This window comes from Arachis stenosperma, chromosome 7, assembly GCF_014773155.1.
Source record: "Arachis stenosperma cultivar V10309 chromosome 7, arast.V10309.gnm1.PFL2, whole genome shotgun sequence".
Lineage (NCBI taxonomy): Eukaryota > Viridiplantae > Streptophyta > Magnoliopsida > Fabales > Fabaceae > Arachis > Arachis stenosperma.
This window is the reverse complement of record NC_080383.1, coordinates 3,601,993-3,625,819: the sequence shown is the minus strand read 5'-3', so window position 1 is coordinate 3,625,819 and position 23,827 is coordinate 3,601,993. Positions and strand designations below refer to the sequence as shown.

Below are 23,827 nucleotides of genomic sequence, written 5' to 3'. Positions count from 1 at the left end.
ATAAAAAAATTAATAACCAAACTAAATATTACTTAGGTATGTATTTCATATTTATCTCTTAAATATTTACACAATTTATTTTTTAAACTGTTATATTGGTCTCTTCTCTAATATAATATAAAAAATAATTTTTTATAAAAATAATTTGTTTAATTATTAATTAAATAATAAAGTACTAATAAATTAAAAATTAAAAAATAAAAATACTATAAAAAATACGGTAAAAAAATTGAATTTTATCATTTTAAATTTCTGTTATTAATTTTAATAATATATTTATTTTTAAATAATATATGTATGATAAAAAATATATTTATTTTTTTGGAGTACAAATTTTATTATTATATTTGTATGTTCATGATTTTAATTATACTTTTAAATACTTTGAATAGATTTATTTTATTATATTATATTTTACATATAAATATATGTTCCATCACGTAATTAAATAAAGATATATTTTTTTAATAAAAAAAATTTAATAACCAAATTAACCATTAATTATGTGGGTAAACAGTGATTCACGCCAAAAAGAGGCACTGGCTATACTATACTGGGAAGAGAGGTTGTGTGGGAGGGCATGACGATGACGTTAGCGCTTCTTGTCACGAACGCGACGGTGCTTGGAAGGACCAAATCTAGGTGATGAAGTGATAAACAAAGAATGGAGGAGTGGAATGTGCTTCAATTAACGGGAGTGGAGCTTTGATATTTTAAAAATAATAAATTATAAAATAACCCAACTATGGTTAAGATAAGAACCAATTACAATGTGACACGTAATGAAGGGTAACTTACATGTTATTTTAGAGGGGGTTGGGTAGCATTCACCTATATATATATATATATATATAGAGGTATGTATCTTGTGTTGGTAACAAAATGTGAGTTATAAACAGAATGCTTGCCTCGTCTTAAAATAGATATAGCTAGCTAAATTTGTCCATAACTTGTAGAGAAAAGGTTCATGCGTGCATGGCTTTCATTAATTATTATCATTTCTATAACCTTTCTTTCTTTCTGGTGGCGCTCATGCACGTACATATATATATATGGAGAATCATGTAGCTAAAGAGTTGGAAGCAATGCTGAAGGAGACACAACCTTCGCTTACAACCAAAAGCTGCTGCATCTACAAGGTGCCCCATGAAATCCGTCAATTTAACGAAGATGCATACACCCCAGTACTTGTTTCTATTGGCCCTCTTCATCACGGGAATTCCAGACTGGTAACCATGGAAGGTCACAAACAGGTTTATTGCCAACACTTGGTTGGAAAATCGGAGGCAAGTTTGAGTGATTTGGTGAGTTGCGTGCAACAGTTGGAACCACAAATCCGTGCATGTTACTCTGAGAATATCGATCTGACAGCGGATGAGTTGGTAAAGGTGATATTCATAGACTGTTGTTTCATAATTGAGCTTTTCCTCAGAAGTTATGAGCACAAGACAGAGGATGATGATGTTATCCTCTCAAAAGTTTGGAAGAAGGTTCGAGTACAATATGATTTGATATTACTTGAGAATCAAGTTCCTTTGTTTGTTCTTGAGAAAATATACAATCTAGCTTTTGCTTCTCGCTTAGATAGTGGTCGATTCCCTTCATTTATGCGGCTTGCTGCTGACATATATTTTTCACATTTCAACACACAAGGAGTGTTATTACCAGCAGCTGGTAGCAGTATAGCACACTTCACTGATCTGCTTAGATACTTCCACTTGCCACCATCTCATAGAATACCTTCAAGGAACTTTAGACCATTAGTTCTTGATCACCGTGCATCTGAGTTAGTTGAAGCAGGAGTGGAGTTCCAAGTAAATAAATCAAGTAATGGCATACTTGACTTGGAATTTGAACATGGTATTCTTAAAATCCCACACGTTATAGTGCATGATAGGACTGAAGTTTGGTTGAGGAACATTGTGGCTTTGGAGCAGTGTCATTATCCTCGTCATCACTACATCACTGACTACGTTCGCTTCCTTGCTCAACTTGTCAACACAAACAAGGATGCGGATGTCCTCATCAAAGCTCGAATAATTCAGAGCAATGTAAGTGGTCATGACACTTCAGTGGCTAAGCTATTCAGAGATGTTGATCAGAATATTATAGTGGTGAATCATAATGCCAATTATCTCCAAATTTGCAATGACTTGAATGCTTTTTACGAACATCCCTGCCGCACTAAAATAGCAACTCTCAGACGCGATTATTTCACCACTCCATGGAAGACAGCAACTTCTATTGCTGGAATTCTATTGCTCCTTCTTACTGTTATTCAGACTGTATGTTCCATTCTCCAGCTTCATTCTTAAATAACCAGTACTAAGGCTACTACTATAGCCACATGCATTCACAATAGAGACTACTTAAATTCGAGATTTGTTAGTTATTATATTATTGCCAATACTCAATTACAGATTTTAATTTGTATTCTTTCATTAATTTAATTAAGATTACATATTGTGTGTCTGAGACTACGCTGCTGGTGTGGTACAGACGACGGTAGAGGGACCACAACGACGCCGTTGCCGACGATTATCAAAATCTCTAACCGTTAGGATTTTATATATTTTTGTTTGTTTAGGGTACATTATTCTTTTTATATTATTTATTTTTAATAAAATAATTTATTAATTTCTACCATTCTTAAATTTCTTGATAACAATTTTTAACAAGAGTTTTAATCTAAAATTAATACATAAAAAAAATTAATAATGCTATCGACGGATTTATTATCAGATTAATCCGACGGTATGTTTTGGCACTGTTTAAAGTGAAATGACACCAAAATTACTGTCAGATTATCAACATCTGGCTCGACAATCTATTGAACACACAGACAAAAAATTTGCCGATAATTAGTGTTAGATGAAAAAATCCGCTAAAGAATTTTTTGACGCCGTTTATATTGTCAATTACAAGATGACAGTAAATTCGACGTTAATCTTTTTAGTGGCGGATTTATTCGATTAACTCAGCGTTTTTTTGTGGTATAGAAATTTGTTTATTAGATTTTTTATGTGTGTTATTCTTATTGGACATATAACTGTTCATGTTGTCTCTTTTTATCAGTTTAAGTTTTTAGGGTGAGTAGTCTCATGACATGATATTAGAATTCTATATCTGAAAGATTTAGAGTTCGATTATTGGTTATCTCCAAAAATAAAAAAATAGTATAAGACAAATAAAAAGAAAAAAGAAGACGTATACAAAAATCAAATAAATTTAAAAAATATTCTTATTTAAAAAAATATTAAAGATATAAACATTGCTTTTAAAATGAATAATTTTATGACAATTTTAATTCATGGAATACAAATATTGAATTTAAATACTATTTTAACACAAAAAATACATAAACAGTTAATACAAAATAAGATTCATTTAGTAAATATGTTCTATTCTACAAGTTAAATAAGTAGCAGCCACATGCATTCACAAAAAAGGCAGGCTACTTAAATTTGAGGGGTCTTATTAGTTATTATATATTATTGCCAAGACTCCATGGCATATTTTAATGTGTCCTTTCATTAATTTAATTAAGATTGTATAATATTGTATAATATATGTGACAACTCTTTTGAGCTTCGTAATTGATATATCATTGTTGCGTTCCATATTGTCAATACTCAATAATATATAATAATATTAAGAAATGAGAAAGTCTAGAAGGCTTGTACTTTTATTAAAATTTGATCCGTATTTAATTATTAAAAGAAAAATGAATAATTTTACACTATTAGATGTAATCTCGATCATACCATTAAAAATACTCATAATAATTAATTAATTGCTATAAATCACAAAATCTCCTAGACCTGTAACACTTCTCTTAAAACAAATATCATAAAAAAAATAAAAAAAATACATAAATCAAGAAAAGAGAAATGGTCATTATATTTGCTTGCTTTATTTACTACGACTCACTAAATTTTTTACACCAAGAATTTTCAACTTTTGATTTTATCATAAAAAGGAAAAAAATCCACGAGACCAAATCATGCTAAAATTTCATTTATTTTTTCTCAAATTAAACATATCGGAATAAATTAATAATTTAATCAATTTCTTCTGCCTTTCAAATTTGAAACTCAATTTTTCTGAAGTTGAAAAATCAAATAAGTACTTGGTAAAAAGTAACATAGTTCTTCAGCCTCAAGAGTTTCTTGGTTAGTAAGAAACAAGAGATTTTTAATAATTTCGGTTTTCGGATAAATTTAATTTGTTAGTCCTATTTTTTAAAATTGTTAGGAACTCATTAATTTTTATCTTTAAAAATTATTGTCATGTGACACTTACACTTAACACGTTATCCGATTATCATTTCGTAACTAGTTTGAGAAGATAATTTTACCAATTACTTTAATGGATATAGTATTTTAAAATAATTAGAGCGTTAATAATCTAACAATGGAGATTAAATATTTTATTTCATTTTGTTAAATGGCCTGCAGCTAAAAGATTTCACTAATTAATTTGCAAATGGTGGTATAGTCGTATAGAAGATAAATTAAACAAAAATAATGTAATTTCGTAATTTATTGAGTTATAATGTATTTATAATTTGCCACAATAAATTCACGTTTTACAATTTTGCGTGGTATTTTTTATAATTTATCCTTATTAAATTTGTTTTTGAAAAAAATTAAAAGATACAATATTAAGTCATTCCAATGGATTATTTTCTAAGTTTTATTTAAAAAATACTATTCATATCCGGAGATTTGATTTTAAAAAAAAAATGAACTTGAACAAAAAATGAACCGGAACCCGGTACTCTCACACTTTTACTTCAATAAAAAAATGAACTTGAACAATCTTCACTGCAAATTTATTCTTGAACTACCAAAATGTAATGGAATACCTTGAATAAAGAATTGGTACGTATGCAAAAACTAAATTAAAGAACAAATTCTTTACTTTTCTATATGGTATCATCACATTTTGCTTTTTGTCATTTCTATATATTTTACCAGTTTCTTTCACTCTTTCCCTTGCTAATTCAGTATCTTCATCAATCATTTAGAACTAATTTTTCAAACAATTTTCATCATCCAACGTATATATACCAGGTAAACGAGTAGACACATTTGTTGTTTCTCTAAATAGCATAATTGATGGTGAAAACTCAGGTGCAGTCGACTTTCCGAAAAGTTTATACCTGAGAACCGTTAAATGATTTGACTAACTAAATTTTTATCTAATAGCACTCGGCTATCAACTTCATAATTGATATATAAGCATACACATGCACATGCATAAGATACAATGTTTTTAACTTGTCAGGAAATTAATACTGCTAATTCAATATTATAACTTTCTGCCTTCAAATCATTCATTCATGTTCAGCTAATAGTTTACAACTCTCATAACTTTGATATATACAGATATGGAAAATGAGGATCATGTAGCTATAGAGTTTCAGGCTATGCTGGAGAAGGCACAGCCTCTGTTTTCAACCAAAAGCTGCTGCATCTACAAGGTGCCCCACGATATCCGGCAAACCAATGAAGATGCATACACTCCAATGGTTGTTTCTATTGGCCCTCTTCATCATCGAAATCCAAGGGTTTTAAGCATGGAAAGCCACAAGCAGGTTTATTGCAGACATTTCATTGAAAGATCCAAGGCAAGTTTGACCGATTTGATGAGTTGTGTAAGAGAGTTGGAATCACAAATCCGTGCATGTTACTCTCAGAAGATCAATCTCACAGTAGATGAATTCGTGAAGTTGATATTGGTAGATTGTGGTTTCGTAATTGAGCTTTTCCTCAGAGATTATAAGCGGATGACAAGGGATGATGTTATCTTCTCAAAACCATGGCTGAAGCTTCGGCTATCCTACGATTTGTTGCTACTCGAGAATCAACTTCCTCTTTTTGTTTTCGTGAAGCTATACAATCTAGCTTTTGCTTCTTCCGATGGTGACGATAAATTCCCTTCGTTTATGGATCTTTGTTGCGGTTATTTCTCAACTGAAAATGTCAACGACCAAATAGTGCACTTCACTGATTTGGTTAGATACTTCATTTTACAAAAACGACGACCTTGTGAAAGAAAACATAAACACTTAGTTCTTGGTCACAGTACATCTGAGTTACTTGAAGCAGGACTGAAGTTCCTAGTAGTAAATAAATCAAGTCCTGTTGACATACTAGACTTGAAATTTGAACATGGTGTTCTTACAATCCCGCATTTTACTGTAGATGATTTCACTGAAGTTTGGTTGAGGAATATTGTGGCTTTGGAACAGTGTCACTATCCTGATGAACACTACATCACTGACTATGTTAACTTCCTCAAACAACTTGTCAACTCAAACAGGGATGCGGATGTCCTCATCAAAGCTCGAACAATTCGGAGTGATGTAAGTGGTAGCGACACTTCAGTGGCTAAGCTATTCAGAGATGTTGATAAACATATTCTAGTGACAAATTGTAATGTTAATTATCTCCAAATTTGTGATGATTTGAATGCTTATTACAAACATCCTTGCAACACTAAAATGGCAACCCTGAAACGCGATTATTTTCCCACTCCATGGAAGACAGCAGCTTTCATTGCTGGAATTATATTGCTCCTTCTTTCGGTTATTCAGACTGTATGTTCTATTCTCCAAGTTAAATAAGTAGTAGCAACAAAAAAGGCAGGCCATTCATGAGCTTTTGAAGGTGGTTGATTCAATAATCTACTTAAATTTGAGGTGTCTTAGTTATTATATTATTGCCAAGATTCCATGGCATATTTTAACTTTTTTTCTGTCACTAATTTAATTAACATTGTATAACATATGTGACAACTCTTTTAATTTGAGCTTTGTAAATTGTAATTGATATATTATTGTTGCGTTCCATATTGTCAATAATCAATTATATTCTATTATATATCTCTAATTTTAAGGCCAAAATGTATTACATATCATTTTTTTATTGTAATTAAAATTAAATTTTTCTTTTTAAAATTAAAAAACTCTCTCCTCGTCTCTCTTTTTTTTCTATCTCTCTCATTTCTTCACTCACTTTATCTTTCTTATATGTCATTATCAATGACTAATTACGAATTTGACAATCAAAATATATAACATAATATTCTCTAATTGTATTTAAATTAAATTAAAATTAAAATCAAAATATAGCTATATTATATATTATATTTATATATTACTAACTAATTTAATAACTAAAATGTGTCACATGACACTCTCTTATTAAAATTTAGAGAAAATATTTTTCTCTAAAATCACTAAACATCCTTCTTATATTTTCTTATTTACATCTCTTTTTTTTTCTATTTCTCTTTATTATTTCCACTCTATATATTTATAATTCATATTTTATATTAGTAATTTGACAAATCAAAATGTGTCACAAGATATTTTTATTATAATTAAAATAAAAAAATTTTTTTAACTTCCAAAATTAACAAATTCCCTCTTTCATTCTTCTTCTTTATCTTTCTCTCTCTTTTCTCTCATTCTTTATTTTTCTCCAACCACCTTTATATTCTACAAAAAAATAAAATTAACAACATAATATAATTTTAAAAAATATTATTATATACATATTTTTTATTTAATTTTAAATTTTTACTGCTTATATTTTTAATATATATTTTCGCTTCTTTTCTTTTAAATATTTATTACATATAATTTTTAAAAAAATACTAATGTTGTGATTAAAAGTAAAAATCAAGATTCAATTGTTTTAAAAAAAATGACTTAATTTTATAACTATCAATATAAATTTTTTTATGTTAATATATAATTATATTTTTATATATATAGAAAAAATATTATTTTTAAATAGCAAGCATAAAAATTAATTATTTCTATTTGTGCAACAAACTTAATATCTAATCAAATATAAAAATATACATGTTAAATTCTTTCAAATTTTAGACAACAAATGTTAAAATTAAGTAAAAAAATTAAACTCTTTTATTTGAAAATAATAACTAAAAAAATTATTATTTAATTTTGTTTAAGAATCTGGTCTTCTTAGTTGACGGGAACTTTTATCCCTTACGACTATTTTATAAAAGTAGTTTAATGCTATAAATTTTTTTGTCATAATCTATAATATCAGAATTGAGGTAATTTTAAAAGATTTATATATTTCCGTAATATTATTACGGATAAAAATACTAGTATATAATAATATTAAGAATATTTAGCTAGAAAAGAAAAAAAACACTAGCAAAGTGATTAGAGAAACAAATAAACATGCACTCATATATAGAGTAGAGATAGGAAACATACATAGAACAAGAAAAAGAGAAATGGTCATTATATAATAAAAAAGAAAAAATTTCCATGAGACCAAATCATGCTAAAATTTCATTTATTTTTTCTCAAATTAAACATATCAGAATAAATTAATAATTTAATTAATTTCTTCTGCCTTTCAAATTTTAAACTGAATTTTTCTGAAGTTGTAAAACTCAAATAAGTACTTAGTAACAGAGTTAGTTCTTCAGCTTCAACAGTTTCTTGGTTAGTAAGAAACGAGAGATTTTTAATAATTTTAAATAGATTTATTAGTCTTTATCTTTAAAAATCATTGTCACGTAACATTTACACTTAACACGTTAGTGGATCATATTTCGTAACCGGTTTGAGAAGATAATTTGACCAATAATTTTAATGGATATAAATTAAATGGATATAGTATTTTAGAATAATTGGAGCATCAATCAAACCGTTGAGATTAAATATTTTATTTCATTTTGTTAAATGGCGTGCAGGGTAAAAGACTTCACTAATTATCATTAGATATATATACACTCTATTTAACCCTTATATACACTCTACTACTTTATTTATTCTCTCTCTATCTTTTGTGTAAAACTATTTGGTGAAATTGTGTTGTGTACTCTCACAATAGTGCTTTTTTACTTCCATCCCAAAATGAGTTCCAACAATCTTCATGCAAATTTATCCAATCCTTGTTGGACCACCAAAATGCAAGGGAATAGCTTGAATAAACAACTGGTACCTAAACAATAACTAAATTAAAGAACTAATTCTTTACTTCAATTCTATATGGTATGTAGTACAATATTCTCTTTTTCATGCCAACCTCACGTTTTATTTATTCATTTTTGTCATTTCTATATATTTACCAGTTTCCTTCACTAATTCAATATCTTCACCAATCATTTTAAAGTACCATATTTTCATCATCCACATTGAATTGCACATTAATATCATTACCGCTCCTTTGTATATTTCAACATACCAGGTAAACAATACGATGGAAATACGTGTTTTTCTCTAATTTAATATCTAATATCTAATAGCTAGTTAGCCTCTCACGTTCTATATTGATGACTTGTTTTTAAATAGTTCTCGGATATATTCTTCGATTATTTTTCAATATGATATTTAGATAAAAAATTTTCATTTAAATTAATAATTTGATGCTTTTAATAAGGATATACCAAATTCTATCCTGTGGAGTGATTTTTCTAGATAAATTATATTATATTTTAAAAGAATATCTAATATATATATATATATATATATATATATATATATATATATATATATATATATAATAAGTGTATTGATTTTGTTTTTCAAATTGAGCTCCGTTAGACGTGAGCAATAGTTTTATTTTATTTTATTTTTTTGTTAACACTTCTAAAAAGCGTGCAAAATCTAAAATATATTTTTTTGTTTTATTTTATTAATTCGTGTGTCAATTTTATGCAAGATAAATACATATTATACTGATGAAAATGTTAAGAGGTCAATATTTTTTAGGCAACCAATGAGCTATAATTTAAATGACATAATCTCTTCTTACTTACTTAAAAGTTATGAGTTTGAATCTTTTTATCTTTGGTAAAAAAAAAAAAAGTTAATATTTTTAGTATAAAAAAATTGTTTAAATACAAGATAAAAATAAATTAAATAAAAAAAATTGGAAAGATAAGATTTTTAAATTTGTTTTCATTCTTATCCAATATATATATGTCACAAGTGTACCAACACAATGTTTACTTCTGATGAACTGAGAAATTAAACTTGAATAACAAGTTCAAGATTTAGCTAGCCAATTTTATAATAAAATCTTTCACGCACGCATGGTTTTTATGAATATTATTGCCTATTCATATAAAGATAATTTTATATAAAAATAATAATTAGATAATTAAATATATTTAATTATTCTCTTTACATAAAATATCATTTATATATTAAATAAAAAATATTATATATAAAACTATCAAAATTTATTATTTTTTGTCATCACTTAATCATCAATTTAATTTCTATAGTCTAATTAATTTTTTTAGTCTAGTAATCAAACAATATAATCTATTCCATATTTTGAACATTAACGACTAATTAATGGATAAAAATAATAAATTATAATAATCAGCTAATATTTTTCTTGTATCATTTCTAACCTTATTTTTTTTTTTTTTCTTTTTTTTTTCTCTTGTGCACATGCATAGATATATGGAGAATCATGTAGCTACAGAGCTTAAAGAAATGCTGAAGAAGGCACAACCTTTGTTTACAACCAAAAGCTGCTGCATCTACAAGGTACCTTATCAGATTCGCCAATCAAACAAAGATGCGTATACCCCGGTGCTTGTTTCTATTGGCCCACTTCATCACGGGAATTCCGGGCTGCTATCCATGGAAGGCCAGAAACAGTTTTATTGTCAACACTTGATTCAAAGATCGGAGGCAAATTTGAGCGATATGGTGAGTTGCGTGCAACAGTTGGAACCACAAATCCGTGCATGTTACTCGGAGAAGATCGATCTGACTGCGGATGAGTTGGTGAAGGTGATATTCATAGACTGTTGTTTCGTAATTGATCTCTTTCTCAGATATTATGAGGGGACGACAGAGGATGATGTTATCCTCCCAAAAAATTGGATGCGTACTCGGGTAATGTTTGATTTGATATTACTTGAGAATCAGGTTCCTCTGTTTGTTTTTGAGAAGATATACAATCTAGTTTTTGCTTCTCGCTTACATGGTGGTGGATTCCCTTCATTTACATGGCTTGCTGCTAATGATTATTTTTCATATTACAACAAACAAGGAGTGTTAACACCGGCTAGTAACAGTATAGCACACTTTACTGATCTGCTTAGATACTTCATCTTGCCACCATCTCATAAAAAACCTTCAAGAAACCGTAGACCCTTAGTCCTTGGTCACAGTGCATCTGAGTTAGTTGAAGCAGGAGTGAAGTTCCAAGTAAATAAATCAAGTCATGGCATACTTGACTTGGAATTTGAGCATGGTGTCCTTAAAATTCCACACATTTTAGTTGGTGATTTCGCTGAAGTTTGGTTGAGGAACGTTGTGGCTTTGGAGCAGTGTCACTATCCTGATGACCACTACATCACTGACTACGTTAGCTTCCTTACTCGACTTGTCAACAGAGACAAGGATGCCGATGTCCTCATCAAAGCTGGAATAATTGAGAGTATGATAAGTGGTAATGACACTTCAGTGGCTAAGCTAATCAACGATGTTGATAAAAATATTATAGTGTCAAATGTCAATGTTAGTTATCTCAAAATTTGTGAAGACTTGAAAGCTTACTATAAGCATCCTTGCCACACTAAAATGGCAACTCTCAGACGCGATTATTTCACCACTCCATGGAAGACAGCAGCTTCCATTGCTGGAATTATATTGCTCCTTCTTACTGCTGTTCAGACCGTATGTTCAATTTTCCAAGTTAAGTGCGATGAGTAGCACTAAGGTTTTACACACTCCTTTAAATAGCTACTACATACTCTCAAAGAGAGGCTACTTAAATTTGAGGTGTGTTTGGTTATTATTGCCAAAACTTCATTATAGATTCAAATTTAATTTATATTCTTTCATTAATTTAATTAAGATTGTTGTTAGAAGAGGAATGCTAGGGGTCAACAACTTTTGTGATTTGTAACCACTAAATAGTTATTAATGATTATTTTAATGGTATGAGATTTTATATATCACTTTTTTTTGCTAATTACATGCTGGTCAAAATTTAATAAAATTACTGGTCTTTTAAACTTTTTCTTATTTGTAATATATGCGACTATTCTTTTGAGCTTTGTATTGATATTATTGTTGCATCATTCAATTTTGTCAATAATATATAATAATAAACTCTGCTGGGTAACTAATATTCAACCAACTATTAGTTAACTTGTCATCAATTGATAATTTTAATTTTTTTAAATTGTCATTAATTAGTGATTATTTAAATTTTATTTTTTAAAAATATAAAATTAATAATTATTAATTATAGTTGTTTAACATTGATGAATTAAAAGTTGTTTTACTTATACTTTTTCGTAATAATATTGATAATGAGATTTAGCTAGAAAGCAATAAACATGCACTCATATAGGTAGGGTGGTAGTGATAGGAAAAATACATAGAGCAAAAAAAAGAGAAAGTCATTATATTTGCTTTATTTACTACGAGTTACTAAATTTTTACGCTAAGAATTTTCAAGTTTTCATGTTATCATCAAAAAGAAAAAAAAAAAAAAAGAAGAAAGAAGAAATCCATGAAATGAAATCATGCTAGCTAAAACCTTAAAAACCTTAGAGCAAAAATATGAAATGTTGATTATGAAATATCAAAAATATTATAGTATATATATGTGAAGAAAGTTAGTTATCACAGTAAGAGTTAATTAGTTATCCATGTTAAGAAAGTTAGTTATCAAGATTTATGGTATGTAAGTCTTGCATGACAAGCATAAGATATATATACTTGTAGCATACAGAGCATAATGCACAGAAAACTCATTTCAATTCACTACTCTCTCATTCTCTTTCTCTCTTCTCTTCAACCTTATTCAACATTCCTATAACCGTTATAGGAATAAAGTAAAGAAAAAACGTAGGTTAAAGAATTAGTACCTAACCAAACTATATTACATTAATAAGGAACATATTCAATTCTTTGCTTTGTTTGTATTCTTTTTTCCTTTTACAAATTATGTATATATGGTTGTTGGCTTCCTTCAATATGTAATCACTATCTTCAATCACTTTTGAAGGCTAGTACTATTCTTTGGCTTCCTTTCATTCATTTTTTGTGTTTCTCATTGAGCTACCATATGATATATGTACACAGTAATAGTAATACATTATATGTGCCTTTTTAATTTACATAGAAGAATTGAATGATGTTTTATCACTTTTTTATTTATACATCTATTTAAAAACTTTCTTTTAGGTATAAGAGGGAAGTCTAAGATTTTATCTTCTCTTATGTTTATCAATATTTTTAATATAAAAAATAGGTACATACTAGAATATATTTCTCTCATCTTTTACATATTATAACATAGTGTGATTGCAGTGTAGACAAGTCAACTAGAATAAACAAAAATAATCTTTACTTAGATATTAGCAATTTTGTTGAGGAATATGGTGGCTTTGGAGCAATCGTAAATGTGACTGTGTTGAGGAAGCCTACATTACTGAGACAGAGACACTGACTATGTTATGTTATACTCATTGGTCATGTTAGATTCTCTTGGTTAAGAACAAGATAATTCTTAATCTTCACTGCAAGCAGAAATTTATCCTTGGACCACCAAAATGTAAGGGAATAATAGGATGAGTAAATAATTGGTACGTAAATTAAACAAAAACTAAATTAAAGAACAAATTCTTTACTTCTATATGGTAGTATTCTCTTTTTGTCATTTCTATATATTTACAAATTTACCCGTTTCCTTCACTCCTTATTTAGCCAATTTAGTATTTTATTAGTATCTGCAGCGATCATTTTAAAGTATCATATTTTCATCATCCACACTGAACTGAACATTAATATCACTATCGCTCCCTTGTATCTTTCAGCATACCAGGTAAACAATAATACGATTGGTACACTTGTTTTTTTTTTCTAAATCTAATATCTAATAATTAGTAAGTTACCTATATGTATAATGCATGCACACATTTTTAATTTTATGTATCTGTATTCAAGTTCTGTATACTAATTTATTATTTATATATGTATGTTGTGTTGGTTAAGTATTGGTCAAAATTTATCAGATTTGCAAACAGAATGTATACCTTTTCTGACAATACCGATCATACCTCTTTTTCCTTCTGATGATCATAGAAATTGAAGTATAATAACTGTTAAAGATTGAGCTAGCCAATTATATCCATAACTTGTAGACAAAGGGTTGTGTTTTATCAATCATTATCGGTTCTTACCTTTCTTTCAATCTGGTGGTTATATTATTATCATGCATGCAAACGTGAATAGATATATGGAGAATGATGTAGCTAAAGAGGTTGAAGCAATGCTGGAGAAGGCACAACCTTTGTTTACAACCAAAAGCTGCTGCATCTACAAAGTGCCCCATCAAATCCGCCAATCAAGCGAAGATGCATACACCCCGGTGCTTGTTTCAATTGGCCCTCTGCATCACGGGAATTCTAGACTGGTAACCATGGAAGGGCACAAACAGTTTTATTGTCAACATTTCATTCAAAGATCGGAGGCAAGTTTGACCGATTTGGTGAGTTGCGTGCAACAGTTGGAACCACAAATTCGTGCATGTTACTCGGAGAAAATCGAACTCGCAGTAGATGAATTGGTGAAGGTGATATTCATAGACTGTTGCTTCGTAATTGATCTTTTTCTCAGAGATTATGAGCGGACAACAGAGGATGATGTTATCTTCTCAAAAGATTGGGTTTGGAATCTGGTAAGCGATGATTTGAGATTGCTTGAAAATCAGGTTCCTTTGTTTGTTGTTGAGAAAATATACAATCTAGCTTTTGCTTCTCGCTTACATGGTGATGGATTCCCTTCATTTATGTCGCTTGCTGTTAGTTATTTTTCATATTTCAACAAACAAGGAGTGTTAGCACCGGCTAGTAGCAGTATAGCACACTTCACTGATCTGATTAGATACTTCATGTTGCCACCATCTCATAAAAGACCTTTAAGGAACGATGGACCCTTAGTCCTTGGTCACAGTGCATTTGAGTTAGTTGAAGCAGGAGTGAAGTTCCAAGTAAATAAATCAAGTCATGGCTGCATACTTGACTTGGAATTTGAGCATGGTATCCTTAAAATTCCACACATTATAGTAGATGATTTCACTGAAGTTTGGTTGAGGAACATTGTGGCTTTGGAACAGTGTCACTATCCTCGACATCACTACTTCACTGACTACGTTGACTTCCTTGCTCAACTTGTCAACACAAACAAGGATGCGGATGTCCTCATCAAAGCTCGAATAATTGAGAGTAATGTAAGTGGTAAGGACACTTCAGTGGCTAAGCTATTCAGCGATGTTTGGAAAAAAATTCTAGTGTTAAATTATAATGCCAATTATCTCCAAATTTGCAATGACTTGAATGCTTTTTACGAACATCCCTGCCGCACTAAAATAGCAACTCTGAGACGCGATTATTTCACCACTCCATGGAAGACAGCAACTTCTATTGCTGGAATTCTATTGCTCCTTCTTACTGTTATTCAGACTGTATGTTCCATTCTCCAGCTTCATTCTTAAATAATTAGTGCTAAGGCTACTACTATAGCCACATGCATTCACGAAAGAGACTACTTAAATCGGAGATTTGTTAGTTATTATATTATTGCCAACACTCTATTACAAATTCTAATTTGTATTCTTTCATTAATTTAATTTAGATTACATATTGTGTGTCTGAGACTATATTCTGGTCTTTTATTTGAGCTTCGTAATGAATATTATTATTATTATTGCTTTGTCTTTAGGGGCCAGCAGTTTTATTGAATTTTGGCCAGCATGTAACCAGCAGAGGAAGGTGAGCCATTGGATGAAATCTCACACCAATCTCACACCATCAAATCATCATTGATGGCTAGTTGATGGCTAACAATTACAAAAATTGCTGGCCCCCTAGCATTGCTCAATATATAATACACAAATGTTATTCGCACATTCAAATTACTTACTAAAATCAGTAATAAATGTATTTATGTATAAATATATATGTAGTTTAATTTATTTTTAATATGTATCTATATTTTAATATGTATTTTATACTAATAACTAATTTTAATAGCGCCAATAAATTATAACTCAAACGGCATAATCTCTCTATACTCAGCTAAGAGGTCGCAAATTTAAGTCTCTCTATTTTTAATAAAAAAAAAACTAATTTTAATATATAACTAATTTTAGTATATATATAATAATATAATCTTATATAATAATATTAAGATTTAATTAGCTAGAAAACATACTATTGCTTTGTTTTTGACGTTGGATTCAAATAAGTAAATATTATTGAATGATTTGTATCCTAATTAATAATTAAATTAATCTCTAAATCGCTTGTTATTCCAATAATTATTCATTTTTTTAGTTTTGGACAATCTCTTCTCTTGAATAACTATTAATAATTGTCTATTTTATAAATAGTTAAATATTACCATTATTTAAATATATCTAACTAGAATAAAACAAGTCAGCTACAGCATATATGAAGATGATGGAAAATGATCTTTTTTTTTTTACATAAAATCTTGCTTTGAGTATATATAATAAAATGAAGATTGTAATAGGCTTAGAAAATGGGGGTTGAATCTATGCCTTTCTTTTATTTTAATGAAATAACCCTTTTAAAGCAAATTTATAATCTAAATTTGTTTGAACTCAGCACCAAAAAATTTATGAGATAATTTATTTTTGTCTCATGAATATCAGAAAGCAGAACAGAGCAGAGAAGAGAGAAGCACATCTAGTCTCCACCACAACTGGAATTTTCACTATAATTAAAGTATTACATACACCAATTTCACAGGATTGACATAATTCTTTTACACTCAAGTTCTAACTTAACTTGACTTGGTTATGCTAATACCTAACTATCCACTCTTAGTGCTCATCCAACTAAGAAAGGGATACCTCACAGGTACAAAATACAAGACACAGAATCCACCTAAAGAAATCTGAAAATAACTTTAGACTTTTCTCTCAAGTGTATCTCTCTACCTTTTCTCTCTTAGGCTCTTTCCAATGACTCTCTCATTTCAATCTTTTATCTCAAGAAATTACAGAAAGATAAACATTAAAAGAAAGTTACAATCTGTAAAACATGAAGGAGATTGCCTCATCAACAGCCTCTTTGCTATGTGATAAATCAGATTTGCTAGCCTCTGATTCAGTTCTTCATTCTGGCAGAATGCTCCTTTGACAAGGAAGCACTGTCCAAGTAGATAAACTTTTTTAGATGGCTCTTCACAGAACAAAACTTCAATACACTGAGTTATCTCTCCTTATCTTCTGAATGATGAAAAATCTTCTTTTTTATCTCCTTGCATATTGCTGGGTTGCTCTCCCTAGGTCAAACCTTGAGCTTTGTGCTTCACCCACTCAACTGTTCATTTTCTTCTATTTTTTACTCAAATTAGGAATTTTGGTTCTAATCTCCTTTGTTGACCGAAAGTCTCAGGACAACAAACACAAAAAGTCTTTCAACGGTAAATCAGATCTTGGCCATTGAAACACAACTTGGTCCCCAAGACATACTTGTGACCATAGATGCACAGCAGTGAAGAATATACTTTATCTTTCCCATGTATCCCAATATGGAGTGGTAGAGAGTTGAAGATGAAGAGAAGAAAATGATATGCATGTAAAAGAAAATGAAAATCACCTTTAGCTTCTGACTTCTTCTTGATACAGATTGATGCGAGTGATTAGACTTCAACCTTGTGCTTAACATTCTCTTTCTTGCTTCTTTAGTGAATAGCTTAGGAAAAAAACTTTCTCACACTGATTTCTGACCAAGATGAAAAGTGAACGTTACTTTTGGCAAAAGCAAATGAGAGGGATCAGTTTGGAGTGATGGATACGGGTTTGGATTGGTTTTGATTTATGCAACCCGGTTGGCCCATCTAACTTCATTTCTTTGATTTCCTTTTGGGCTTCTTTTGTTTGCACAGTCCATGTATTGATTTTGGCTTGCATTACTAAACCAAAACAATCAAAACCAATTGAGTAATTAACCCAAAAATAATATTTGTTATCATTAATTAATTTAATTAATTTCTTAACTTAACATAAAAATATTAGCTTAAATAACAATAATTGACTTGAGATTAAATAAATACATTAGATAAAATTAATTATACAATTTGAGTTTTGTGCATAAAAAGCTAGAACAAAATACTTGTTCGACCACTTCGACGAATTAAGTGAGAGAACATAAGATGAGAAAACACTATATTTAATTCAAAACCTTAAAGTAGTAAGTTAATGGATCTCTCAACTTATAAACTTCTCACTCTTTCTTACTTTCTTTGATATAAGACTAATTTCATACACTTTTCACACTTACAACATTAACAATACTCACTTGAAAATAGAAGGAAAAAAAAACCGAGTACTTATAAAGTGACAGGATATTATAGCATGATATAAGTAAGAGCCAGTATAATAGAAATGAACATAATCAACATTGTCAAGTGTCAACAGTTTGACAATCTAAGGTAGACATAATCAACATCTTTTTTTTTACATTGTTAAATTATTATAAATCATTATTCCTTGGTGGCGTCTCATATTTTTTTTATAATATATTATATTTTTTATTGTTTCTTCATATCCACTTATAATAAGTGTTTAAAAATAATTCAGTGGGAAAATAAATTTACAATAAATTTAATTATAAATTTTGACATAATTATTAATAATCCAAAATCCAAATTTTGACAATTTTAATTAAATTATAAAATTAATAACTGAGAGTTATTAGATATAATAATTTAGTCAAATCTATCAAATTATTTAATAACTTTCAATTATCAACTTAATTACAAGTAATAAATTTCTACTATATTTATTTGTTAGTAAAAATACTTTCTTGGAAGAAGAAAGTATCGGCGTATTAGAGCCTTGAAGTTTAGGAAGAGGAGAAGATTCAATGGTGGTCACATGAGTAGCAGAAGTACAATTAGAAGTTTAGAACAAGTGTTCGAGAAGAAAAGTAGATAACACCAATTGGCCTTTTTTATTTTTAAATACTCTAAAGTCTAAATTCTATATTCTTACGGAAGGTTTGTGCTTTTTTCTTTTAAATTTATTATTATTATTATTATTATTATTATTATTATTATTATTATTACTACTAAAATAAATACTTAACTCCTAATCCTTTAATATTAGTGAAAAGTAAGATCTATGGTGATGATGAGGCTGGTATTTAAGAATTTGATTTATATGGAGTTAATAATTTGAGTGACAGTAGTGGAATGTTTACCGTTCAAGAAAAAAAAAATCGTATGTGTGTTTTCTTGTTTAAAAAAAAAAAAGAAAAAGCTGAAATCTTGGTAAGAATATTAAACTAACTTCTTAATCTTTAGAAGAACTTAAACGATAATAAATATAAGACGTAAATTATATTCCACTCAACTACATTTAACAAAGAGGATACATGCATGAAATTATTTATATTAATAAGAAAAAGGAAGCTTTTATAAATTAGGCAATATAAAACTTTTAAGAAGAATAAAGTTTGCTGTACTAAACAATAATTTATTTTAATATATATTTTATAATAACAATTAATTTTAGTGTTTGAATTTAATATTCTCCTAGTATGGTTAGATTTTATATATGATGAAACGTGATATGCATGTTTCAATCATTAATTCTTTGCCACTAAAAATATTTTGTCCATTAGCTATTAATGAAATAATAAATGATTGTCTAGGTTAGGTTTGGGTATAGTAGCAAGTTTAAAGTTAATGGTTCTCATTGTGTGAGCTCACTTAGCTTGTTGTAATACACAACACAAACGCAAAACACAAAGGAATACGATAACAGCATAACATAAAATATTAAAAGTGAGACACAGAAAAATAAAACATAAAAATTAATATTTTATATTTTATTTAAAAATTTTGAAAAGATAAATAAAATAATAAAAATATAATTATAAAAAATTAATTAAAATAATAAAAAAATAAAAATAAATTATATCTTTTATTATTATTTTTATATTTTTTTATTAAAATAAACATAAAATATATTAATTTAATATTTTTAAAAATAATATTTTTATTTATGTTTTATCTGCTAAACACACTTTTATATTTTAATATTCTCATACCTATAAACAAACACAACCCAAAGGATAACAAAGTAATTCAAAGCTTCTAGTAACTTGTGAGTGAAATTTCTATTATGATATAGTAAGGATAATATACTTAAAAAATAATAAAATTCTACGTGACGAGTAATATGTACTTAGAATTTGATTATACTTTTTAGTATTTATTAGACATTATAAATTGTATAAGAAAAATATCTTATTTTGATATATTATATTGTAATTATCGTTAAATATAGATATATTTTAAGATATTGATTTATATTTTTATTTTATTCAATTTAAAAATTTTTTTACGTTAAAATATTAGTATTATTTTTTAAAATTATTTTGATGGTATATTAATTTGGTCACTTTTTACGTAAGTTATTTAGTTCGTTTCAGTTCTGATGCAAATTATTTCTTAATAATAAACTTATTATAAATAAATTTTATCTTTTTTATCATGTAGAGATAATAGAAAAATAGTAGAAAACTAACACTTTTAGTAAAATAAAATAGAAAATTAATTAGTATTAATTTAAATACAAGACAAAAAAAATAAAAAAAATATTGGTCACTTGACATTTTTCGAATTCTAACAGGTATATAATGCCAATATTTCCTCAAAAGATCAAGGGAAATTATTACCTTGGACAATGTGCCTGGTGAGTTGGGAGCGAGAGTTAGTACTTTGAACTTAAAACCAAGAATTCTCTTTGACATATTTTTTCAATACACTCTATTAAATTATAGATTTTTAGAGAGTCAATAATTTCTAGGGAAGTATCCTATATATATAATTCAATTTGACTTCGGTTTTCGTTTGTATTAAAAGAAGAAAAATACAAAAAACATAATATTTTCATTCTTGATTTAGCCCCTCTCAGTTTTAGTTATTACTTGACCACATGGTTAGCGAACCAGGCAGCTATTGACCTCGTTAGACGTTAGTTATGGCCAAGACATGTAGGATCCTCTTTTAATTCCTAGCCCAATTGCCAGAACGGAGACACAGTATATATAGTACCTTCAAAACATTAATGGGTGGGATAGAATTCACCTAAATATTAATTCAATTCAACAATGTTAGGTAACCAAAAAATAATACGCTTTCATTACTCAGTATTAACGATATTTTGTATAGCTTGGGTCAACTCATGATTTCAAGTCGTCCCATTGATTGCAAAGGATCCTTCCTTTTGCTTTTAGTATTTGCTTATATAAACCAACACTTTCAGTGCCAAGCTTCCATCCAATACTTCCTATTGAAAGAAAGACTTTGGTATAGGCACTAAGCAAATTCAGGCACACTATCTTTCACTTTCTGGTGGCCAAAATTATAGAAGGATCATCACCGTGTGAGGCTGCAGCATCTTGCTGTGAGTAAAATTGCACATATTACTTTCTTACTAAGTTCTATACTACTGTTCATGTCTACTATTTACTTATTTATTTATTTATTATTGAAGCAATGGTTGTGCTGTTAAATCTACTGTCTTAGCAATATGTTCTTTTTTAACCTTTCATATAGTTACCATCTTAATATATATTAGTGAAAAGTAAGATCTATGAAGATGAAGTTGGTATTCAAGAATTTGATTAATATGGAGTTAATAATTTGAGTGATAGTAGTGGAATATTTACAGTTAACAAAAAAACACCCGTGTGTTATTGCTGAAAAAAATGCACTAAATTCTTGGCAACATTAACAACTCCGTTACGATAAAATAGTTTAAATTTACCTATTTTAAAAAGGTTAATAATTTTATTATAGTGAAAAAAGGTTAACCTTTTACTATTTATAAGAATATAAATGATGATAAACACAAAATTTAAACAAATATATTAGATGTATATTAAAATTAGTTATTAAAATAATTTATTAATATAAAATATATATTAAAATATAAAATATATATTAATATCACTATCGCTCCCTTGTATCTTTCAGCATACCAGGTAAACAATAATACGATTGGTACACTTGTTTTTATCTAAATCTAATATCTAATAATTAGTAAGGGTGCTAATGCTGAATATTAATGTCCAAATTAAATTTGCAATAAGTTGAATGCTATTACAAAGATCCATGCAACGCTCTGCCTGTAAGTTGAATGTTATGCAAAGATATTTAGTTGAATGTTTACTACGGGCATTCCTAAATCACAATAAGAATTAAGAACTGTTAATTTGAGGTGTAATTATTGCAAAACTGCTAATAAGTACTCTCGTTCGGGATAATTTAGACACAATTCTTTTGGTTATGGAAATTGAAATGGAGATACACAAAATTGGATAGGACTTTGTAGTTTTTTCGTGACTGGGTTAATTGGTAATAAGTAATCCAATAACTCAATCGTCTAACCGATTCGATTATGATATAATTATGATTATATTTGTTAAAAATAAATAACAATAATAAAATTTTATTCGAATAGGATGGAATTAATTACATAAATTAAATAATGTCATTGAATCATATTTTACATATTAAATTATAATAAAATTATTTATACGTAGATCTTTTTTGAGTCTATCTTGTATATAGTCTTCTTGAATTTTCATTTTTTTTGCTATCTATTTATCTATCTTATGTCTTTGATCCACCGTTTTAATTGGATATTCCATCGATCTTCTTTCTATATATCCAAATTATTTAATAAAAGATTCTACCATCTTTTTAAGAGTAAATGTCTTTTCCGGTCTCTAATCATTTGCCTGATGGACTTTCCACCCCTTAAGAAATCTAAAAATCTAAATCGGTCCCTATCTACTTTGATATATGTACGTTCTTGTCCCTGGTTAGGGACCGGAAAAAACATTACCAAGGACCGAAAAAGCATTTATTCAAAGTTGATAGGGACTGGAATGTACATATTTCAAAACAGATAGGGACTGATTTGGGTTTTTATTAAATTTCTTAAAGAGTGGGAAGTCCATTTGACAAATGATTAGGGACCGGAAAGGACATTTACTCTCTTTTTAATAATAAATACTAACTCCAACTATTTTTCATATATACGTATTCCTTATTTTGTTACTTAAATAATATTTTTTGTGGGATGTTTTCCTAATTTTTACTTTTATGTTAGTATTTTAATTTTTCCTCTTATGCAAAATTTACATTTCATATATTGCATTTGATTCCGGCTTGGATAGAAATTATACATACACCTCCAAAACTTTTTTCAACAAATCTAACTTCTTGATTATTGTTTCTCTTTATTCGAACATAAAAATGATGTCATCCACAAAAAATATACACTATAGTATGAGTTCTTGGATATGTATATTCAGCAAACACTTCTAAACTCAATATAAAAATATACGAATTTAGAAGCTAATCCTAGGTGCTTTCTTATCCCAAAATGAAAAAAATCCTCTATTTATTCACTGCCTTTAAGTTTTCAAACTAATTATCACAAATTTCTTTTTTACACTTGTCCAACATATATATGCATGTCACAAGCGCGCAAACAACTATATCTTTTTTTTTTTTCTGAACATAGAAATTGAACTTCAATAAGTTAAAGATATAGCTAGCTAATTTTGTCCATAACTTGTGGACAAAAGATGACCTATATCACTATATATATAACATAATGAATGCACAAATTTTTAATTTTATGTATCTATATATACTCAAGTTCTGTATACTAATTTATTTATATATGTATGTTGTGTTGGTTAAGTATTGGTCAAAATTTGTCAGATTTGTAAACAGAAC

The 23,827-nt window shown here is 28.4% G+C and overlaps 4 protein-coding genes across 4 annotated transcripts; all 4 read left to right on the top strand.

Moving 5' to 3' along the window:
• Nucleotides 1-1,052: 1,052 nt before the first annotated feature.
• On the top strand, nucleotides 1,053-2,315 carry LOC130939221 (UPF0481 protein At3g47200-like). Its single transcript, XM_057867342.1, has one exon. The coding sequence runs from the start codon at nucleotides 1,053-1,055 to the stop codon at nucleotides 2,313-2,315; it is 1,263 nt and encodes a 420-aa protein (XP_057723325.1).
• Nucleotides 2,316-5,392: 3,077 nt separating this feature from the next.
• LOC130939220 (UPF0481 protein At3g47200-like) lies at nucleotides 5,393-6,631 on the top strand. Its single transcript, XM_057867341.1, has one exon. The coding sequence runs from the start codon at nucleotides 5,393-5,395 to the stop codon at nucleotides 6,629-6,631; it is 1,239 nt and encodes a 412-aa protein (XP_057723324.1).
• Nucleotides 6,632-9,166: 2,535 nt separating this feature from the next.
• On the top strand, nucleotides 9,167-11,895 carry LOC130940245 (UPF0481 protein At3g47200-like). The gene is made up of 2 exons (XM_057868338.1): nucleotides 9,167-9,242; nucleotides 10,465-11,895. Exon 2 carries the CDS (start codon nucleotides 10,469-10,471, stop codon nucleotides 11,729-11,731), a length of 1,263 nt encoding a protein of 420 aa, XP_057724321.1. The 5' UTR covers nucleotides 9,167-9,242; nucleotides 10,465-10,468; the 3' UTR covers nucleotides 11,732-11,895.
• Nucleotides 11,896-13,821: 1,926 nt separating this feature from the next.
• LOC130939219 (UPF0481 protein At3g47200-like) lies at nucleotides 13,822-15,527 on the top strand. Its single transcript, XM_057867340.1, has 2 exons — nucleotides 13,822-13,856; nucleotides 14,267-15,527. The coding sequence occupies exon 2, from the start codon at nucleotides 14,271-14,273 to the stop codon at nucleotides 15,525-15,527; it is 1,257 nt and encodes a 418-aa protein (XP_057723323.1). The 5' UTR covers nucleotides 13,822-13,856; nucleotides 14,267-14,270.
• The last annotated feature ends 8,300 nt before the right edge of the window (nucleotides 15,528-23,827 follow it).

Bases quoted from the DNA above. Each gene is read 5' to 3' on its own strand.
- LOC130939221 (XM_057867342.1), top strand. From the start codon at position 1,053: ATGGAGAATCATGTAGCTAAAGAGTTGGAAGCAATGCTGAAGGAGACA.
- LOC130939220 (XM_057867341.1), top strand. From the start codon at position 5,393: ATGGAAAATGAGGATCATGTAGCTATAGAGTTTCAGGCTATGCTGGAG.
- LOC130940245 (XM_057868338.1), top strand. From the start codon at position 10,469: ATGGAGAATCATGTAGCTACAGAGCTTAAAGAAATGCTGAAGAAGGCA.
- LOC130939219 (XM_057867340.1), top strand. From the start codon at position 14,271: ATGGAGAATGATGTAGCTAAAGAGGTTGAAGCAATGCTGGAGAAGGCA.